Consider the following 21,546-nt stretch of genomic DNA (forward strand, 5'->3'; position numbering starts at 1 on the left):
TGCCAGTCAGGACACATGCCCTGGCTTGATCCTTGGTGGGGGGGTGCGGGAGGCAGCTGATTGTTTCTCTCTCCCTTCCTTCTAAAGTCAAAACTTTAAAAAAATATATTTTTTATTGATTTCATAGAGAAAGAGAGCAGGAGAGCTAGAAACATCAATGATGAGAATCATTGATCGGCTGCCTCCTGCACGCCCCCTAGTGGGGACAGAGCCCACAACCTGGGCATATGTTCTGACTGGGAATCAAACCATGACCTCCTGGTTCACAGGTTGACGCTCAAGCAGAGCCACGATGGCTAGGCAAAACTTTTTTTTTAAAGGGACATTTAAACAACCACTTCTGTGATTTAGGGCAGCGGTAGCCAACCGGTGGTCCATGGACCACTGCTGGTCCGTGAGGTCCGAAAGGTTGGCGACCACTGCTTTAGGGAACAGGCAAATCTCTGGTTGAAGACTGGCCTCTCAATCACCGCTGCTTGGATGTTGACGAGTCCTTTAACCTCTATGCCCCTGAAGTTCCCTTATGTTACATACATAATGTGCATAATGTGGTGACAATATACTTATCCGATAGAAATACTGAGTAAGAAAGATCATAAAAGAGGTTACTTTTATGTACTTCAACTCATAGAGAAAAAAGCCCAAAGTATTTAACGTTTTATTCAATTTCTAGCATGTTCTGTGAGGGCCTTGAAAATAAATTTTCCCCTTTCATATATAATTTCCCTTCCTTTTACTGTTTATAGAACAATTGGATGACTGAAGTTCTCAAAATGAAAACTAAATCCAGAATGGTTCTATTTTGCTCCCTCTGCTGGCCTAAGAGCAAGTAACACCAGGTGAGGCAAAAGTAGGTTTACATTATATGTGAGTTTATTCTTGTATCATTATTTATTAATTATTGGGTTATTTTTCATACAAACTGTAAATCTACTTTTGTCCCACCCTGTACTACCTGAGACTAATAGTTCAAGATCACTTAAATGTTTATTTTCACGAACTTGACTATAAAGATGTAATAGCATTGCACATAAAGACAAAAAACAGATTCAGACCCTGGCGGGGTAGATCAGTTGATTAGAGTGTTGTCTCCATATGCCAAGGTTGCAAGTTTGGTCCCCGGTTAGGGGACATACAAGACGCAACCAATGACTGTGTAAATAAGTGAAACAACAATTTGATATTTCTCTAAAATCAATAAATTAAAAAAGGGGGGGGGGGGAACCCATTGTTTCAGCTCTTATAGACCTGATAATTAACAGCAATTTTTAATGTCTACTTTCTATTTTTAACTATTAATTTTCCTGGGGTTTAAGTCCAGAATTTTTAAAAAAATTTTTTGGTACAAAGGCTTGCTGCCCTCCATTATTTTCAAAATGATTAAGATTCTGCTGCCTCTATATTTAAGGCTAAAATCCACTGGAAATACCCAAATTTGCCGATTTCTTATATTTCCTTTGCTTTTTCTTCCATTTATAGTTCCACTAATTTTAACAACCACATAATTTACTTCCAAATTTACAGGGTTTTATTTACTAATTTAACTGTGAATCACTTTTTTTGTATTCAAAGTCTTAGATTATGTATATGAAAACTAATTTATTAAACCTTTGTACACAAAGACGATCGATCAGACCTGTATCGCAAGCTTATATGAAGAATGAAGTTACAAAAAAATAAAAGGGTCATTAAAATTGATGTATGTAAATCACTTACAAAAATACCCCAAGTGGGATAAAGCTGCTCATCCCTGATTTTTCTCATTTGGTTATCGAAGTTGAAATGTGAATTTAAAATGGTTAGAATTTTTTCTTTAAAAAAGTGATCTATTAAACTTATATACAAGATAATTAGCAAAATGTAGAAAGGGAAAACAATGTACAAAAGACGATAAAAACCATCACTCTGGACAGACACTCACAACCCAAAAATAGTATAAACCTTAACAAACTACCTCTAAACCCTTACATTTCCCCCTATACTTACATTTCCCCACCCGTTTTTAGTAGCGAGAATAAAATACAGTGAACCAGTGAGCCCGATCTTTCCATTCATTAAAACAGGCCTGACTTTAAGCCACAAATAAGCCTCGGACAGATTTTTAAACATGGGAGGGACAAATAGGAAGACAGTTCATCTGTCCACTTAGTACTGGTGACAGGACACAAAGGTGTGGATCATTAACTAGGTCTTGGTGCTGTGTCAAGCAGTTACTCAGAAGTCTTCTTGTTTTTCTGCTGGTTTCGGGGTGAGTTCTTTAACAAGTTTCTTATCCTGAGGTACATTCCAGTCGATTCTGCCATATTCTCAAATTCGAATGGCGTTATTCCAGTCGCGAACTTGCTCATATCAGGGATAGGACTGTGAGTTTTAGTGGCTGTTGAAGGACTGGTGTCCAGGGGCAGGAGCTTCTGGCTGCCTCCGTTCGGTACCACACTGCCACTATCGAGAGGCGCACCTTCGGAGCCTCCCTGGGCAGACTCTTCCTTGTCCTGCCGACAAAGCAATGTCGCCTCGGACTCTGGGCTCTCTGGATGTTCAACTTCTGATTTCTTTGCACAAGTGTCCTCTTCCTTGGGCTCAGGCTCAGGCTCATCTGGCACCTGCTTTTCAGATGGTTTTCCCTCTGGGACAGGAAGCTCTAGCTCGTTTGGACAAGGGGAAGAGGCAACCGAATTTCCAGTTAAAGGTGTGTCAACAGGAATGTCAGAATCGCTGTTTACGCTCTCAGCCTGCTCCAGGGCCGCCCATATCCGCCTCTGCTGCTCCTCGAGTTCTTCCAGGGTCAGTGTGTCCTCCTCCATAGGCGCAGGTGCTGTCCTGGTCTGTGGTGAGTCACTGGGAGTCAGCGGCGGGGTGCCCTTGGGGAGCGGAGGAATGAAGGTGGGCGAAGTTCCCCGTGGTAGTGGAGGAGTGTCAGGGGGCAATGGTGGCTGAAACCGAGTAGCATTCCCACTCGGAGAACCATGCAGGGCCTCCGCATCTGCAATAAGAAAGGGAAGAAACTTTGTTGTCAGAGCACTGGGCTGTACTAACATGTATTACTTGAACTTGAGGATAGTCAGAGATTCAATGGCCAAAAATAACTGGCTTGAGGGGAAAACCCTGTGGATAATCATACATGACCTTCACCTCATCCTCAAGCCACCTGTAAACAGGGACACCTGCAGGGGAAGCTACGGGACCTTCTAGTGCCAGAAACATTAACCAACCCATTGGCAAATGTTTTCATGCTGTTACATCGTTTTAGAGCTAGACACTATGAACAACAGCATGGAAATACAGAATAATTTCTAGGTTGTCTCCTGTAGCTGAAGATGGAATTCGCGGAAGAATGCAGAACGCTTGGCTGGAAATGTAGGCCGGCTGGACTGCTGAGTGTGTGGAAGGCAGGAGGAGACAAAGGTGGGCAGACAAGGCAGGACCACCCTCGAGCTTATTCCTAATTCTGTGTCTCTCTCTGCCTGATGGGTGGGTTCATATAGCTAACTGGTCGCTGGTCATCACCAGCTGGCTGTCCCCCCACACACAGCAGATCCAACCTGTGCAAAACAAAGGATCTTTTTCTAAAATCTGGACTCTTCTCCTATTGGCTATTCTCGCTAATGGCAGCACAAGTAGTATCTGGTTTAAGATTCCAAAACTGAACCCTGCTGGTCATCTGAGAGTCCTCCTTTCCTTCTGCCGCACCCAGGTCCTTGGCTCTCCGGGGTCCACCCTTTCCCGCAGATTGTCATAGTCACTACGTTCTTTCAGGCCATTCCTGTTTGTCACTTCAATAAATTCCATAAAAATCAGAAACAAAACAAAAAAACCACACAACACAATTGGGAAGAATAACTGGGGAAGCTCGGCTCGACTCTGCCTACTTCCTTGGACCAAGCTGCCACTACTGGTCTCTGAGCACTGCCCCATCCGAGGGGCCAGGCCAGATGCAGGACTGCTGGGGTGGGGTGATGAGAGACCGAGGTCTGCCTAACGCAGGAACCCAGCATGCTGGCCTCTGCATCCCTCAGACCAAGTATGTCTTCCAACCCAGCTTTTACCACTGACAGTGGTGATGCTCAGATCTCCAAGAACAAAATAGAAGATTTACTATTTAGTTGGTGCTCATAAGAGCTTCTTCTTTCTTACGGAACTCAGGAGCATACGAATTTGTTCTACCTCCTCAATAAAATCACAAGATGAGGTGAAACCTACCCGAATCGAGCTCCATGTCCGCGGGGGAGCCTGAGCTGCTCCCCTTCTGCTTCTTTGGACTACAAGGGCTGGACTGAGACGAAGACCTCTTGGAGCCAGACCTCACACTCGGCTAATGGAGGAACCAAACCACAGTTACAGCGGGCAGACAAAGAATGAAACTCCACCCATGCCTTCACTTAAACATGACGCAGAAAACCAATCTGGAACCAAGTCCATGTAACTGGCGAATGCAGCTACCTTTTCCTTTTGATTCACCAGAAAACAGCAAGAGCTTTTAATCAAAGCAAGCAAGGCAATAAGATGCTAATGCATTACAGAATCCCACAGACACATGCAATACGTTTTTAGAGAAGACTCTGAAAGTCTCTTTACCGCCTGGAAGTTTGAAGTAAGGTAACTGGCAAACACGTCCTTCTGCTGACAGGCCTGCATTGGTATAGAACCAAACATCCTCCATTCCTAACGATGAGAAGAGAAGGAAGAAATAAGCGTGTACCTAGAAAGACGCCATGCTTTGAGATTTTTGTTCAAAGGAGGTAAAGTGGAGGTATCCAATTACATTTCTGCTTCATATGTGACTTTTCCTTTTTTGGGGAATTAATGAAAATGGTGCATTGAAGGAAAAAACCTCAACTCTGCCTACAGAACAGTCAGGACTGAATACTAAGAGCTACTTGACAAAATCACTTGGCCCCAAAATGTCCTGCTTATACAGGTAGAAGTTATAAGCAGTACCAACCAGGGCTCTTATCTGGCCTGGCTGGCTCCACCCTCTCCTGACTGCTCATTGCTCCTGACACATTTACTTGTGCTGTTTCCTATCTTCTGTTCTTTCCCTTTCAAAACTGATTACTCCTCTTTAAGGTCCCACGTTTCTCTCTCATCACCAATAGCACTTTCAACAGTGACTGTTACTAAGAATCACTCTGGGCTCTTGTCAAACCTGTAGACTCCAGGGACTGAGTCCATTAGGTCTAAGGGAGGGACTCAGGATGTGCATTTCCTATGAGACCCCCAGGGGATTCCCATGTGGGCCGGGTCTTGGATCCACTTTCAGAGGCTCTGATGGCTTGTGCCAGGCAATTCAGCCCTTAATTTAGCCCATGCATTTTTTTAAATTAAAATACTGCTGCTACCATCACCATCACAAGAGTTAATTGTTGAATTTTGAAACTTAAAAAGAGTTGGAAGAGTAAGTGTAGAAATCATTATCATATAAGATGAAAAATTTTACTTTGAAAAAAAATCTGTTTTTTTAAGGTATATAAGATTTCACTTAAGATTCTAGTCAACATAAAGAAAATTAAAAAGTTAAACACATGTACTTCTTTATGTAACAGTAATTGCTAAATAAAGCTAACATTTTTAACAATTACACAGCTCACAAGAATAAAGAAACAATATACTTACATCTGGAATTCCTTTGGGAGTAGATATATTAAAACCTGGATAGTTCACCAATTTTGAGAGATCATAAGTGACATTTTGATTATGTTGTACTTCTCCAGATTCTGTTTCCCCATCAGCAGCATCTATTACAGACCATCAAAAGGGTTAATATTGCTAGATGCCAATATAAATCTCTCTCCAGACCAAAAGCAGACCTGGAGGGTGCTTACCTTCATGGCAAGAGCATTATTTTGAGAAGGACTTTAATCACTATATGTCTGAACAACTAGGTCAGAACTGTTCAACAACGTGCACGTTACTTTGATAAAATATTTAATATCTTGGCAAATCTGGTTCTTCTATGGGTTGCTTAAAAGTCTATTTTGCACCTGGCTCAGTTGGATGAGTGTCGTCCTGTGTACCAAGAGGTTGCTGGTCAGGGCACAGGCCTGGGTTTCAGGGTTGATCCCTGGTCTGGTCTGGCCTCTTGATGTTTCTCTCTATTTTCCCCTCCACTTCCTTTCCTTTCTCTCTAATATCAATAAAAAAAATATCCTCGGGTGAGGATTTTAAAAAATAAAAAATATCCTGGCCAGTGTAGCTCAGCGGCTGAGCATGGAACTAAGAGGCCAGTGGTTCGATTCCTGGTCCAGACACATGCCCAGGTTGCGGGCTTGATCCCTTGTGTGGGGCATGCAGGAAGCAGCTGATCGATGATGTTTCTCAGTCATCGATGTTTCTATTTCTCTATCTCTCTCCCTTCCCCTCTCTCTAAAAGTCAATAATATATATTAAAAAAAATAAAATAGAGATTTAAGAGACTCTGAATTATCCACAATCTTTTGTCCAAAGAATCCCTACCCAAACAAATAAGCTAAAAAAGAAAAGAATTTGAATATTAGCATGACCTGAAGATTTATTAAAAGGTCTGTGCTAAATACCTCTTTGGTATTATCTGAGAAGGGGGAGGCATGGTAAATTTTCTAAAAATATTTTTATTTTTAATTGCCTAAGTAATACATAGAAACATTTTCATTTAAAAATATTTAGAGCATTGTAGATAAAACTAAAATCTGTATCCCATCCTTTTTACTGTCTCAGTTATGGATAAGCACTGTTATGTTTGCTGTATATCGGTTCAGACATTTGCATTTTATAAAAAAAGATTTACTAGCTACCATGTGCCAGGCAGGCACTGTGCCACATGTTGGGGATATACTGAATACAATGGATATGGTTTTAGCAATTGTAAACCTTACCATCTAATTGGGAAAATATATACCACTCAAGTAAAATATAAATATAAACGGTGACAGGGTCTGAAGAACACACACAGGGCACGGTGAGAAAAACTGGAGGACAGTGGGTGAATGAGGTGGTCGGGGAAGGCATCTATGGGGCTAAACCCTAAAATCTAATGGTTCTTGGTCAAGATCTTTTAAAAATATTTTATATAAATAAGTCCTTAGAGAAAACACAGGGCTGTTTCTTCCACGTGGATTTCTTTCTTTTCACAACATGAGATCAATGACGTCGCAGCGTGTAAGTAATCTAGAAACTTGCTTTCCACTTGGCATTGCAGAGATTTTGCCATGTCAGCTCATATAGGTTTATTCCACTCTAAATACTGTAGGGATTCCACAGCCCAGATCTACCGGAGTTTATTTAGCCATTCTCCTGTAAGGCCTTCATGTTGTTTTTAATTTTTTACTATCATGTTCAATGCAAAAATATATAGACACCCATGTCCCTATGCACAAGTGTGAATATTTTTAGAGTAGATATCTAAGAGAGGAATTCTAGATTATAAGAGGCCTTATATATTCTAACTTTTATAGATCTCCTGGCATTGGTGGGTATATATGTTACCATTACTGAGAAAGGCAAGAACTTAGGGGCACTAGCTGGAGAGTTGGTACTCTGGCCTAGGCAGTCATTGAACAGGTCTAGATAACCATCCGATAATTCTCAGTGAGGTTTTAGTTCCTTCTTTGCAAAACAAAGAAAATGCCATCATGTTATTTTTTGTTGTTGTTAACTCAGCACACACTGAAGAAGACAGCCATTCCTATCACATTTTATTGATTCCTTAATTAAAAAAAAATAGATGACACCGAAGTTGACTTAACTAACCGGATATTACCTTTTCCGTCATAGAGCGCAAGCCCTGAATTCTCCAGTTCAGCCTCTTTGAGCCATCCTGGTGGGTATCCTAGCTGGCGCATTCGATATATAAAAGGTGGCAGGCTCTTATCTGTCACACCAAGTGCATCCTGAAGTTCCTCACTAAGTATAAAGAAAAAAGGAAGACGAAATACTTTCTTGTTTGGATGAAAACACACACTATTCCAATGTTTTAAAATAATTCTTACAGTACACAGCATGTGGCATGGTGCCTATCAAATATATACAAGGTGTCCCCAAAATATGTATACACATAACGTCTGTAGATTCTATTACATTTTGAAAATGAAATGTATTTTAATAAACGCCACCTTTATAATTATTCAAAGTGTATGTATACATTTTGGGGGTCACCCTGTAGTTAAGATTTCAATGAATATTTTCAAATGACTTGATGTATGTTATCTAGAGCCTTGCGAGATAAAACTAACATCGTGATAATTACCCTAAATACACAATGTCTCAAATACTGGGGAAAGAGAAATGGCATTCTATGGGAAACTGACAACAGGTACCTAATAACTCCTGGCTTGAATCTTCCAAACCTTTCTTCTACCTCGTCTGCATGGTACCGCTGCTGAAAGTTCTGATTGTTTGCTTCACCACAGGCATCCAAGTACTCTTTCCTCTTTTCGCTTATTCGAGCAGCATTCCGAGGCTGAATCGTAATGCATTTGAAAAGAATGGTATCAATCACTTTAGAACTATTTCAGAAATTAAATAAATATGAGCACTTTGCTTAAGTCAAGCAGATTATTTCAGTTTTTAATGTATAAGGAACAAGTATAAAAGAGGCTGGATATTTTAGAAAAATAAGCCAGAAAGAGAAGCAGTCACTTTAATGTTTTATTACCTCAGTATTACCAAAACATAAAATCAAGCTTTAAAAATATACTGTCTAAAAATGAACTCATAATCTTCCATTCATTTCAATACTGAGCACTGTAATCAAGTTTTAAAACAATCTAATGCCTTAGAATTTAAGTAAATTTTTCAAATTCAAAGACCACAGGAAATTAACAGAGGAAGTTTCTTCATATCACACAATACCATAAATATGTTGAAAACACTAGAAAGCTCTGGTTCAAAGGTATTTTTTTCATGGGAAAAAACTTTACCATTGAGCAATCTTTCATTTGATGTTCTTCGGAACCACAATTGAAACAGTGAGGCCTTGGCCTATTTGGTCAAAAAACAAAGATTTCCACAATGTAAGTGAAACTATAAAAGCAAATCAATAAAATCCTAGATGACAGCAAAGTGTACCAGAGATTAGAAAGTGCACTGATCACAGATTACTAAAATCTGCAATGGGAACACTTTCAGCTCCCGTACTGGTGATTTAAACAACAGCACTTTAACCAAGAACTGGATGCTCCCGATTGATCAGTTACCTCTGAGTCTTGCCAGTGGTTCGTACCAAAAGCACCGAGGCAAACAGATCATATTCGTTTAGGCCACATGGAAAGGGGCAGATGGTTTTAAGGCAGCAATCACAGCGACAGCAACAATTTAAACCTTTCCACCCACCCAGACACACTAGGCATGAACCAATGAATTCCAATCAACAGAAGATCAATTTAAACATTTAATACAGGTCTCTATGTTAAAATTATAGTTTAATCTGTAATTTATTTACAGAAAGCCAGCAATAAAAAATACTAACTTTTCAAGCTAAAGGAGCTTATGATTTTTTTTTTTTAAAAAGCAGAAAACAAAATAAAAACAACTCCCCACACAAACCTTTTGGCCTTTACTTGTATTTCTTGCCCTTCTAGAGAAACAATGTGGCTGAAGACTTGCTGGTACCTTTAGTGAATTTTATTAAGGAATGGTTATCATTGTCTGCAAAATTTGGTAAAACTTTTAAAAGGTGAACTTAATGGCAAGATGAATAAAAGATCTTCATTCACTATGTAGGATACTTGGGTATTTCCCATCCTTCGGTAAGCTGAGGGTTTTCATTTAGTAGCGGTTGCCCCAATTTATCAAGGCAAAAATTAGTAAAATACAGGACACTTCCTACAACCTGCAGAAAACAAGTCAAAAAATATTGCTATTGAAGCAGGAAAAAGAAGACATTGAATAATGTAAAACTATGATTAATTGTTTTAACAATTTATTTTGGGTGAAGTTATTAGAAATAATCAACTCCCTAGTTAAAGGAGCCAGCTTTTGATGTGTAAGTAAAAGCTACATGTTTATATTTCCCTATGCCTCCACGATTATTGAGCATTTCCTCTTTGGGTCATTACTATCAGTTGTACCCTCTCCAGACTTAAAAAATAAAAACTTGCCCACAACTCTCACTTTCCCTCCCAATTCCCCATTTCTCTGTTTTCCTTACAACAAGACCCTCAGAAAAGTTGTCTATATTTATTGATTCCATTTCCTTTCCTCCCAGTCTTTTCTTTTCCCTCCATTTTTTGGGAAAAATCTTATACAGAAAGTTGAAGAAATGGTATAATGAACACCCATGTACCCTCCATCTAGATTTAACAATTGTTAATTGACATTTTAGTATGCACATTCCTCTCTCTCATACACACACACGTGTTTTTTTCCAGATTTACGTTTTACTGAGCCGTTTTTCATATTTCACCCCTACATAATTCAGTATGGGCCTTCTAAGAATAAGAACATTCTCCTATAAACCATCTCTCCACATTCTGTAAGGCTCAGCCTCTATGTGATTCCAGACCCGTGGTATGAAATATAATTTAAATGCTGGTAACCCCCAATGTCGTCTGACTGCTCCCAGACTCCAACCTTGTATATGTCAGTGCCAACTTGACAGCTCTTACTGGACATGTAAGAGGCTTCTCAAACTCACCTATTTAAAACCGCACTAGAACCCTATCCTCTCTATACCTGCTCCTCCCTCCAGCCTTTACTATCACAGAAAAGGCAGCAACGTTCTTCCAGTTGCTGAAGACAAAAGCTGGAGTCATTACAACTACCCTCGTTCTCATATTCTCATACACATCCAGTTCATCAAAATATTTGATCAGTTCTACTTTCAAAGCATCTTCAGGTTAGAAACCACTTCTTATCGCCACCATCATCATCTTGGTCTAAGCTGTCATTTCATCTCACCTGCGATGAGTGCATTAACATCCTAACTGGTTTCCAGCTTCCATATGCAACCAGCTACAGACTTTTCCACCGAGAGCCAGTTCTTTTAAAAATTCAAGTTAGCCCTAACCGGTTTGGCTCAGTGGATAGAGTGTCGGCCTGCGGACTGAAAGGTCCCAGGTTTGATTCCGGTCAAGGGCACATCCAGTGGGAGGTGTGCAGGAGGCAGCTGATTGATGTTTCTCTCTCATCGATGTTTCTAACTCTCTATCCCTCTCCCTTCCTCTCTGTAAAAAATCAATAAAATATATTTTAAAAAATTCAAGTTATATCACATCCCATTTCTACTTAAAACCCTCCAATGGCTTCTCATCTCACTCAGAGTAAAATCTGAAGTCCTCACCGTGGCCTGGAAGGCAATGTAAGGATCCAAATCATCTACTGTGGAGCCAGAGGCATGGGTTAAAAGCCTGACTTCACCACTTCCTAGCTAAGGGGCTACTGGCAAGTTCCTTAGTTCCCGTATCTGTTTCCTCATCTGTAAAATGAGATGAATAACAGTATCCTTAGGAGGAACATCTATAATGAGCTTAGAATAGGCAGGACTGGCTGTGTATAGTGGGCAATGTATGCTGCTTCTGCCCTGGGCCTTTCCACTTCCTTCTCCTGCCTGGTGCTCTCCTCTCTCAAACTGCAGTAAGGCTCACTCCCTCAGATTACTCACGTCTTGGTTCAGAGAGGCTGTCACTAAGTACTCACTATAGAAACCAAATACCCCTCAGGTACTAACTCCTTAGCCTGCTTTACTTTCCTTCAGAGCACTGCCTTCCCCACTATAATGTAATTCAAGGAGGGCAAGGACTTGGCCTTTTAAAAATTGTATTACTATGTCCCTGAAACCTACAACAGTCCATAGTACAAAGGAGCATTTAGTAAATATTTATTAGTATTTATTAAAGAACAAAATTAGCCCAGCCGGCATGGCTCAGTGGTTGAGCATGGATCTATGAACCAGGAGGTCATGGTTCAATTCCCAGTCAGGGCACATACCCAGATTGTGGGCTAGATACCCAGTAGGGGGCGTGCAAGAGGCAGACCATCAATGATTCTTATCATTGATCTTTTTCTATCTCTCTCTCCCTCTCTCTGAAATCAACAAAAATATATTAAAAATAAAATAAAGAATCAAATTAACAAATGTGTACAATTCCCATTTTCCAGGCAGGTGCCACTAAATCCCAGAATCTCAGTTTAGAAGAGAAATGAAAAGTAATCTGGTTCAAATTCAGAAATCTTTCTTTGAAGTGCCCGACAGCATCTCAGTCTTTGACTCCAGTACCATGGAATTTGCTTTTTTTAAAAAAACGAGACAAACCACTTGGTTTTTCACAGGCCTGGTAGAAATTCCTACGTACTAAATGTTGAGTTGAAATGTGCCTTTGTTCTCAATCCAATCACTGGGCCTAGGTCTGCCACTTGGATGATCTGCATAGGATGATCTAAAATGACACCTTTGCAAATAACAGCCTTCACTGCATTTGCAGAGATGTGACCTCCCTTGTAGATCTTTTCAATGAGATGTGTGGGCTCTTCATCACCCCAGCAGCCCCATGTTTTTAAAGCTGTGGTTGATCAATGGGGCACAGTACTCCATAAACATGAAAACTAGTCTTACTCTCATAGAACCCAGGATTATATCATCATCTTAAAAAAATTGTAAGTTGCAAAAAAAAAAAAAAAAAAAAAAATCACACCAGTGCATCGCATTGACATTGCTCAATTCTGCACAGGTACTGAAAAGGCCTAAACATAGATTCGTCCCTGTTAAGCTTCTTCTATTTAAAATGTTTTCAATTTCATATCTGCCATCTGTGATATTAACTATGTACCCCTCTCAGCTTCAACCATTTGTAAGTTCAACAGCATGTTTTTTATACCTTCCTCCAAGTTCTTGAAAATAAACACAGAGGTTGGTCAGGATGAATCAAGTCATCCAGGCAATGTTTACTGTGCCCCCAGGTCACAATAAAATAGTCATTAAAAAGCAAACTATAGTATTTAAAGGTTGAAGTCTACATGGTTGTTTCTAACAAATTTAATGAAAGAATGCGTGATCATTTGATGACATGTGACTATCCACGTTATCGTTTAAATACTGCCCACCTGACACAGGATAGAAATCATGTATCTGCAGAATTCTAAAGCTAAAATGTCCAAACTTACACTAAAAGCTTCCTTGTTGTTTTTAATGGAACAGGATTCTTCTACTTTATGGTCCTCTTCTAGCGTAACACTGGATGGCTGACACAAAGAAAAATGCACATTACAAACGGTAACCAAGTTTCAACTTCAAAACTCAAATATTAGCAATTTGGACACACCCACTTTATTTTCTAATACATACCATTATGGTATATAAAAATTTGAATTCACAGTTGTCATAATTAGGGTTGAGTTAAGTGAAGCTAGGCAGGAATGCTCAGGAAAGAAATTTCACAAGTAGGAAAATTAAAAAAGTTATACAAACTGTCCTTCTGAAGCATTAGCATACACTATGACTCTCATGTTAATAAATATTATGAAACTTTCAACATTTGAACTGATAAGGCAGACTTTTGTTTATCTTGAAATCAGATAACCAGAAAGATTAAAATATTTTATATTACTAGTTAATACTACTATCACCTTCAATGACCTCAAGCCACCAAAAAATTCTAAAGTGTACCTTGAATCAAAACATTAATATTATTTAGTGTTTTCTTATTGTTGACTGTATTTCCCATTTCTTGAATCTTCAAAAACTGTATATAGCCCGGCTGGTGTGGCTCAGTGGTTGAGTGAACCAGGAGGTCACGGTTCAATTCTTGGTCAGGGAACATGCCTGGACTATGGGTTCGATCCCCAGTAGCAGGGGTGAAGGAGGCAGCTGATCAATGATTCTCTTATCATTGATGTTTCTATCTCGCTCTCCCTCTCCCTTCTTCTCTGAAACAATAAAAATATATATTTAAAAAATTGTATATAGGTGAAAAGTAAAGGTGTTTTTAAAATGTAATTAATCAGAATACTCTGTTCTCTAACTTCACAGGATAGACAGCTAAAGATCCTTATTTGAGAGACTACTTACCTTAATTTCTAATTTTAAAAAGGCCCAGTAAACATAATTCTGATCTTTTAAACATAAATTCATGCTCTAATATTCACATAGTAAAATGTCTCAAATTTATTTGGGCATGCTACTTATTTTTTTAACAGGTGTGTGTGTGGTGGGGGTGGGGGTGGGGGAGAAAGGACAACACATGTTGGCTTTAGGGAAAAAGAATCTGTATTTTACAAACCTAAGAAATACAGATTTTGGAGGAGCCTAACCTCAGTTTTCCACACAAACCTCCATGTCCAAGTTAGAAAATGAAAGAAAAGGAGCCAGGATCCAAAAGAAAGCCCATGGCTGCTGGGTGGACCGCAGAGAAAGAAGCCAGGTGAAAGACCGGAGGGGAACAGACAATCTTAACCATTTTGGTTTTGATTTCAGAGGATCCTGGTGGCAGAATAATGAGCAGTGAAAAGCATAACCTACTAATCTTAAAGTCTCTTAAGTTTGAAATACCTGGGGCAAAAGATTAAAGGAAGTCTTTTCCACATCACTTTTCTGCTGTTCCTCAAATCTTTTTACTAAATTTGATACAAATTCCTCTATTTCTTGATGATATTGCCTGCATAAGAGCACAAAATGGTCAGAACTCAGAGTAAAACAAGGAACAGACTGAAGTCAAGATTATGCCATGTGTCATTTCTGTTACTTTGTGTTTCAGGTTTATCAAATCATTGACTCGGTAACACTCAGGATCTACAGTTGGTGCCAAGTTAACAAAACAATTATGATAACCCAACCCAGTGCTTGGCATATCTGCGCTAAGAATAAATGGACTTTTAAATAAGTTTCATGTATTTAACGTCTACATACATAATACATGCACGTAGTCCCACATCCAAAAGAAGTAGAAGGGTTACACAATGAAATGCCTCCTTCCCACCCTGTCTGTTAGCCACCTATTTCTGCCACACAAAGGCAACCTATGCCTTCGGTTCCTCCACATCCTCCTCCCAGAGATTCTCTATGCACACATAAGGAAATACAATGCATAAATATTAAACTTGAAAACAAAACAAAAATGCAATGCCAGAAAACTACTGAGGTCTACTTTCTCCAGCTTTCCAGCTCAAGAACCACATTCATCCAACTTCTTCAGTCTCACGCAGGAGGTCGCGAAGGAGCCCAGCTTAGGCTGCAGCTGGGCAGACAACTTCCTCTTCAGATTCGAGCATCTGTCACGTCTCTTTAGCTCTGACATTCTAAGATTTTTGCAGGTGGGTGGTGCGGAAGTTAGACTGCCTCAAGCTACAGTAGATGCTGATTCTAATCTGAAGGTGACAACGGTGTTAGAGCCCAACTGTGCCCGGCATCTGGCTGCTGCTACACTCACCACCCAGCTTCCCCTCCCCTCAGACCCTCAGGTTCCTCTTCTGCGGAGACAAAGAAGGTAACAGACCTGCCCCACAGGTACCACTCGATGTATGGTTCCCTTTACCTTCTTCACTTTACCCAGCACATAAGAGAATGGGATTAAGTGACATGAGAGGGGGCATGCAACTGTCCGAAATGTCTAGAACCAATCTTCGAGAAAGGGCCTCAAACCATTTCAGAGCACCAGCAAGCACTGCAGGAATGCAGTCATATAGACTCAAGCATGCTGAAAGACCTTCTGCCAAGGGCTAGTTCTGATATTAAAAAATATAACATGCCTGGTCGGTGTGGTTCAGTAGCTGAGTTCATCAGTCTATGAACCAGCCAATCAGTGATTCTCTCTCATCATTGATGTTTCTTCTCTCTCTCCCGTCCCTTCTGAAATCAATAAAAATATATTAAATAAATATATATATATAAGGGGAGCATTAAGCATCAACCAGGCTGGCAGCGGAGTGGTTAGGGGGTGATCAGGCTGGCAGGCAGAAGCGGTTAGGGGCAGGCAGGTAAGCAGTTGGGAGCCAGCAGTCCTGGATTGTGAGAGGGATGTCCGACTGCCCGTTTAGGCCCGATCCTGGTGGGATTGGGCCTAAACGGGCAGTCGGACATCCCTCCAGGAGTCCCAGATTGGAGAGGGTGCAGGCTGGGCTGAGGGACAACCCCCCGCCGTGCACGAATTTCGTGCACCGGGCTTCTAGTATATATATATAATGTGGGAAAGCTATGAAGATAGCCAACAGGGAAGACTGTTACCTGACGTGGGAAGATAAATGGCTAACATTATTGTTGCGGTGGTAGTGTTTTTTTTAATTAGAGGCTACTGGATTCTTACAGGTGCTCACTTAGCTACCTAGGAGGTGGTCACTATTAATATCCTGTTTTCCAGTGAGGAAACTGGTATGCAGAGAGGGTCAGTGATCTGCCCAGGTTCTGATATGTAGAAAGAAAGAAACCAGATTCAAATTCAAGTTTACATGACTCTAATGTCCTTGCTCTTCATCAGGATTCCATAAATTTTAAGTAAAAGAATAAGGAAGTACAAATGAAAACAGCATTCTCATAGAAGACATTGTTTCATAAGCACATGAATTCATTATATTTAGAAAAGGGAAAATGACTTACTTTGAAATAACATTGTTCATAAATAGAATCTGTAATAAAGGTCCATCTAACTTAGTGTTGTTCACCAATATTCCACTAAAACAGAAGTTAAAACATATTCTTAGAGGAGTTAAAGCAAAACTTGCGTACGTACATATAAACATATGACCTATATAATTCTCAAGTACCAAAGATAATACGTATAAGACCAAGAACACAGTTTGCTCAGGAAAAATCTGTTTCACCACTTTACCTACTTTAACGATTTTACACAGAGGTATCCCTTACATAACATGTCTTTAAAATATATCACAAAAAATTAAAAACCAGTTAACCTTTCAGTTTTCAACGAAAAAGTTTCTTTACCTGATGGCTGTTTCTTTGTAAATTGGGGAAGGGAAGGGAAAGAAGGAATGGGTAAACCAGAAGGTTACAAGAATCTATTTCTAAAAGAATCAGAGTGAATTTGCCTTAGAACTATAGAGGAAAAACACACACTTTATAAATAAATGGATAGGTTATTTTCGGAGGGCAGAGCACACTGCACAGAACATCTCAAATCCAAGATTCTAAAGTCGAGATGTAAAAAGCATACTGTTCTGGATTTCACTTTCAAATACTGGAAAACAAAACAAAAAAAGCAACCTGGAAAACTGCAATATATCCCATTGCGAACCTGGGACCAGCTGAATCTCCGATTCCTCCTCACCTGCCTCATATTTCTCTACCTGGACAGCATATGAAATACATCCGTCTGTATTTGGAATTGTTCTCATCAAGTAGAGAAATAAATTTAAAATATAAAGTTGTTGCAACTTGAGCAAATTTCAGTTTATAAAAGATACATCCTGTTTTCAAAACCCCATGTAACCGCATGGTCTTTGGTTGGAGCCCAGCTTGAACAATCAGCTATAAAGACATTCAGTTGGGGAAATGTGAGTAGGTACTGGGATGGGAATGTTATCAAGGAAGTCATGACAATTATGAGGTACGATAATGGTGGTGTGGTAATGCGCGAAAAAGTATCTTTTTAAAAGAAGATACATGCTAAAATATTTGGGGTGAAATGTGTGCATGGGATTAGAAAAACATACGGCAAAATAGTCACTGGGAATGTAAGTGATCAAAAATGGGTATTAATTATTCTTTTCACGTTCTTTAAATTTCTCATAATACAAAGTAAAAAACAAACAAATGCAATGTTAATTGGATAAATAGAGAAACTTCTGATCACAGTGGTTCCAACCCAAGAGACTTGGGGTACAAATTTTCCCTAAATAATTTTATTTCTTTTTCTTTCTTGGTTTTCTGTAGAATGCTTTATCAGACACTATGGAGGGCACTAATTCTAAAAATAAATTCCTTTTTCATTATTCTAATGCTTACTTTTTATAAATTGGCATAACCCACGACACCATAGTCATTTGAACACGGGTGATTATAATCCACTTTAAAATGCTTAATGTTTAAATAATCAACTCTATTGGAAAATGTGCTTATCTAAAGTATATTTTAATATATAAAAATTTATGATTTTTGAGGAATCGTAGTTATAGTCAATAGTTAATAACTAACCAAAAATTAGTTTAAATCCATAAAGTGTGCTCGCTTAGACGAATAAAGGTAGGGCACGGGAAGTTATTCTGAAAGGCATCTAAATTCTAAATTTTAAACTTCTAGTCACCAGGGAAGCCAGTTAGTTACTCCAGCAGGTACCACGCATCAGCCAGCTCAAAATTCTGAAAGCTTGAAAATATTTGTACTTTAAGTAATATTTTAGATGAATACTGTAATTTTAATTCTAATTTCCCAGAAATATTTGTTGAATAGACAGCTGGGTTGACAATGTGCCTGTTCTGAACGTTAAGTCAAAATTTTCTGAATTGTTTCACAAATATTTTCACCCATTAAGTCAGTTTAATGCAGTTATGAGAATTTCAAGTGTTACCCCCATAAGTTAAAAAAAAAAAGGATCATTACTCTGATTTCTTTTGAGTAGGCTGAACAAATAAAAATGATACAAAAATCCTAAATACCCTTTTTATAAAGAAACTACGATTAGATATTAACATCAGGATAAAAAAAATACTACTATGGTGTAATTTCAAAATCTCATACCTTGGTCGAGTCAGAATGTTCAATTTTCTTTTAAGTTCTTGATGTTATTACGTGTTAAGGAGTATAAGCCCTCATTAAACATTCATAAAGGTCATAAAATCCAACTACTAACTCTCACTTTTGGTGACAGAATGTTATACGTTTAAAAGACAAGCAACTATTTTGAAGATGACACACGTACTGAGCTTCTGTTTTGTTGCAGGGTTAGGCATTTGGACCTAAAAATTCAAATACCGTTTTCATTCCTTCCAACATAGACATTTCAAAGACACCAGGCCCTGCAGTTCCGAAGAGACTAACTGGCTGGACCAAAAACGTTATTCAAACAAGTGTCCCCTCCAAAGCTAAACACTCACTCACTTAAGAAAATGTCCCAAGGCAAAAGCATCCTGATATGCGAAAAAGTAAATGCGGCACAACAAACTGTTAACGACTTTTGTATTTTGAAATTTTTCATAGAAACATATTTAAGGAAAAGGCATCATGAAAAAAAAAATCAGACTTCGAAACCTTAACAGGTAATTTACCAACCGCTTTTAGGGATCTTTAATATTCTAAAAAAAAAAAAAAAAAAAAAGCAACCGAACCAAAATTTTATACACACACACACACACACACACACACACACACAGTTTCTATTAAAAAAACAAACCCAAAGATTGTAAATAAACATACTAACAAATCTTGCTAGAAAGGCTGTCGTCATGGTAAATAAAGCCAAATGAAAATATTTGGCGCGTTTTCCCTAAAGGTTTGCACCTTCACTTCGGAAGCTATTTCAAAGTGGAAGAACTTTAAAATGAATCCCCAATCTTACTCAAGCCATTAACCATGTCGCTTTGCACCCCTCGACTCCTCAAGGCCCCCAAACTCTACATCTTGGGACCACTAGCTCTGCACAGACACACACACAAATAAATAAAAAATAAATCAGGTCTACGCCAAAGTCTAATTACCCGATATCTCCCAATACACAACTGTAACAGGACCGCAGTAACTTTAACTGGGCTGCAAAAAAACCGAAAGCGGATGACTCCAAAAAGTCTACAAACGAACAGTTGCAAGAGTCTGAAATGACCCTAAAAACCGGCCCCAGGCTGGGTGACTGGGGAAACAAGTCCGGATGCGGGTCGCCGAGAGGTCGGCGCCGAGGCCCCCGGGGCAGCTTACGCAACCCGAACCCCGCTTCGCAGCCCGCCGTAGGGGGCGAGACAAATTTACACGGAGTTCCGGCCCCCGCGCCCAGAGGGGCACGGTACCCACCACACGCCCGGGCGCCGGGGCCCAGCGGGCGGGAAGGATATTCTCGGCGCGGAGCTGCTCGATGGTTTCCTCGCACTGCCGGAGCCGCTCCCGCGGCCCCGCGTCGCCAACCCCGTTCTCGTCCTCCTCGTCGCCGTCGCCGTCCTTGAAGCGCGTGTGAACGGGCTTCGGGAGCGCTTCCTCTGGGTGGTCAAACGCCTCGAAAAGCTCTAAATCCCCAAAATCCACCTCTGCCGCCATGTTGGGCTGTGGGAAAGATTCGAGGAGCTGGACACCCGCGCCGGGGGCAAAGGTCGTAGGGCGGCACCTCTCTCTAGGGCGCTAAGCCACCCAGTAGGGTTTTCTTTAAACGTAGGCCCCGGAAGCTGCACAAGGGGCGGGCCAGTCCCGAGAGACTGCAACTACCAAAATGCAATGGCGTCCCTCATACCCACTTCCGAGGTTGCTGGAGAGCATGGCATGCTGGGACATGTAGTTTCTAACTGTTAACTCATTGTTTGCATTGCATACTGGGATTGCTCCTTATTAAACGTTAACAAAGCTCGAGTAAATCAGAATGTGTTGAAACAATATGGGTTGTCCTTGTTATGTATCTAAGGCTGCAAAGTCGGAACACATTCTGGTGTGCATGCCAAACAAGTATGGAACTCCAGTTTTGCCACGGACTACCTTTGTAATCTTGGATAGTTACTTCAGCTTATTGGGCTTGTTTTACTTTTTCATTAAAAACTAGCTAGATAGTCCTGGCCAGGTGGTTAAGTTGGTTGGAGCCTGGTTCAGGGTACATACCTAAGTTGTGGGGTCTATCCCTGGTCAGGGTGTGGATGGGAAGCAACTGATGGGTATTTCTCACATCAATGTCTTTCTGTCTACCTTAATCTCTAAAATCAAACATATCCTCAGGTGAGGATAAAATAAACTAGCTAAACTATTTTAGATGTCTTGTGCTCAAAAAGGGGATCACATACTAAACCTGATAAGCTCAGGGGAGGCTTGTGAGACCTAAACTACATAGAATGATCTGAAATTAAAATTTTTTAAAAAAAGACTCACCCAGGGAGTGAGGATATTTTTCCCATTGATTTTTAGAGTGGAAGGGATGCAGAATTGGGGGGTGGGGGTGAGGGGTAGGAAGAGAGAAACATCAATGTGTTAGACATCCATTGATTGCTTCCCAATGCACCCAGACCAGGGCTGGGGATTGAATCAGTAACTGAGGTATGTGCCTTTGACGGAGAAACTTAACCCCTGAACCTTCCACTGAGCCAAACCAGCCAGGGCTGAAATGAAAACTTCCCAAAGGGAATTCATGGCAGGTAGTCATGTCCTGGGCTGGTATCATTTCTTGACAAAGGTCAATCTTTAACAGAGCCTGTCTTGTCTTTTTGGATAATGTACCTTTGGAATGTCAGGGTAATTTATTTTTTCCAAATCCCTCAGGGCACCATCTCCCAGGAGACCACAGAACCCCTCATTGTTATTGTTGTTAATTATACCCACTTAAAGTAAAAGATGTCTCAATTCAAGACATATATAAGGCATATATAATTCAAGGCATATATAAGCAGCAACCAATGAATGCTAAATAAATGGAACAACAAATCAATGTTTCTTTTTGCTCTCTAAAAATCAGTAAGAAGTTTTATCCCAGCAGGTGTGGCTCAGCAGTTGAGCATCAACCCATGAAC

General features: G+C 40.0%; 1 protein-coding gene across 1 annotated transcript; it reads right to left on the bottom strand.

The window, feature by feature from the left end:
• Positions 1–305: 305 nt before the first annotated feature.
• ZCCHC8 (zinc finger CCHC-type containing 8) lies at positions 306–20,226 on the bottom strand. Its single transcript, XM_079762720.1, has 14 exons — positions 19,898–20,226; positions 18,596–18,636; positions 16,499–16,573; positions 14,459–14,564; positions 13,075–13,152; positions 9,702–9,805; positions 9,520–9,585; positions 8,895–8,955; positions 8,292–8,434; positions 7,736–7,878; positions 5,614–5,735; positions 4,576–4,662; positions 4,201–4,312; positions 306–2,983 (listed from the first exon to the last, which is right to left on the bottom strand). The coding sequence occupies exons 1-14, from the start codon at positions 20,096–20,098 to the stop codon at positions 2,211–2,213; spliced, it is 2,112 nt and encodes a 703-aa protein (XP_079618846.1). The 5' UTR covers positions 20,099–20,226; the 3' UTR covers positions 306–2,210.
• Between the last annotated feature and the right edge of the window lie 1,320 nt (positions 20,227–21,546).

The sequence above is a fragment of the Cnephaeus nilssonii genome (genome assembly GCF_951640355.1).
Source record: "Cnephaeus nilssonii genome assembly, chromosome: 22".
Lineage (NCBI taxonomy): Eukaryota > Metazoa > Chordata > Mammalia > Chiroptera > Vespertilionidae > Cnephaeus > Cnephaeus nilssonii.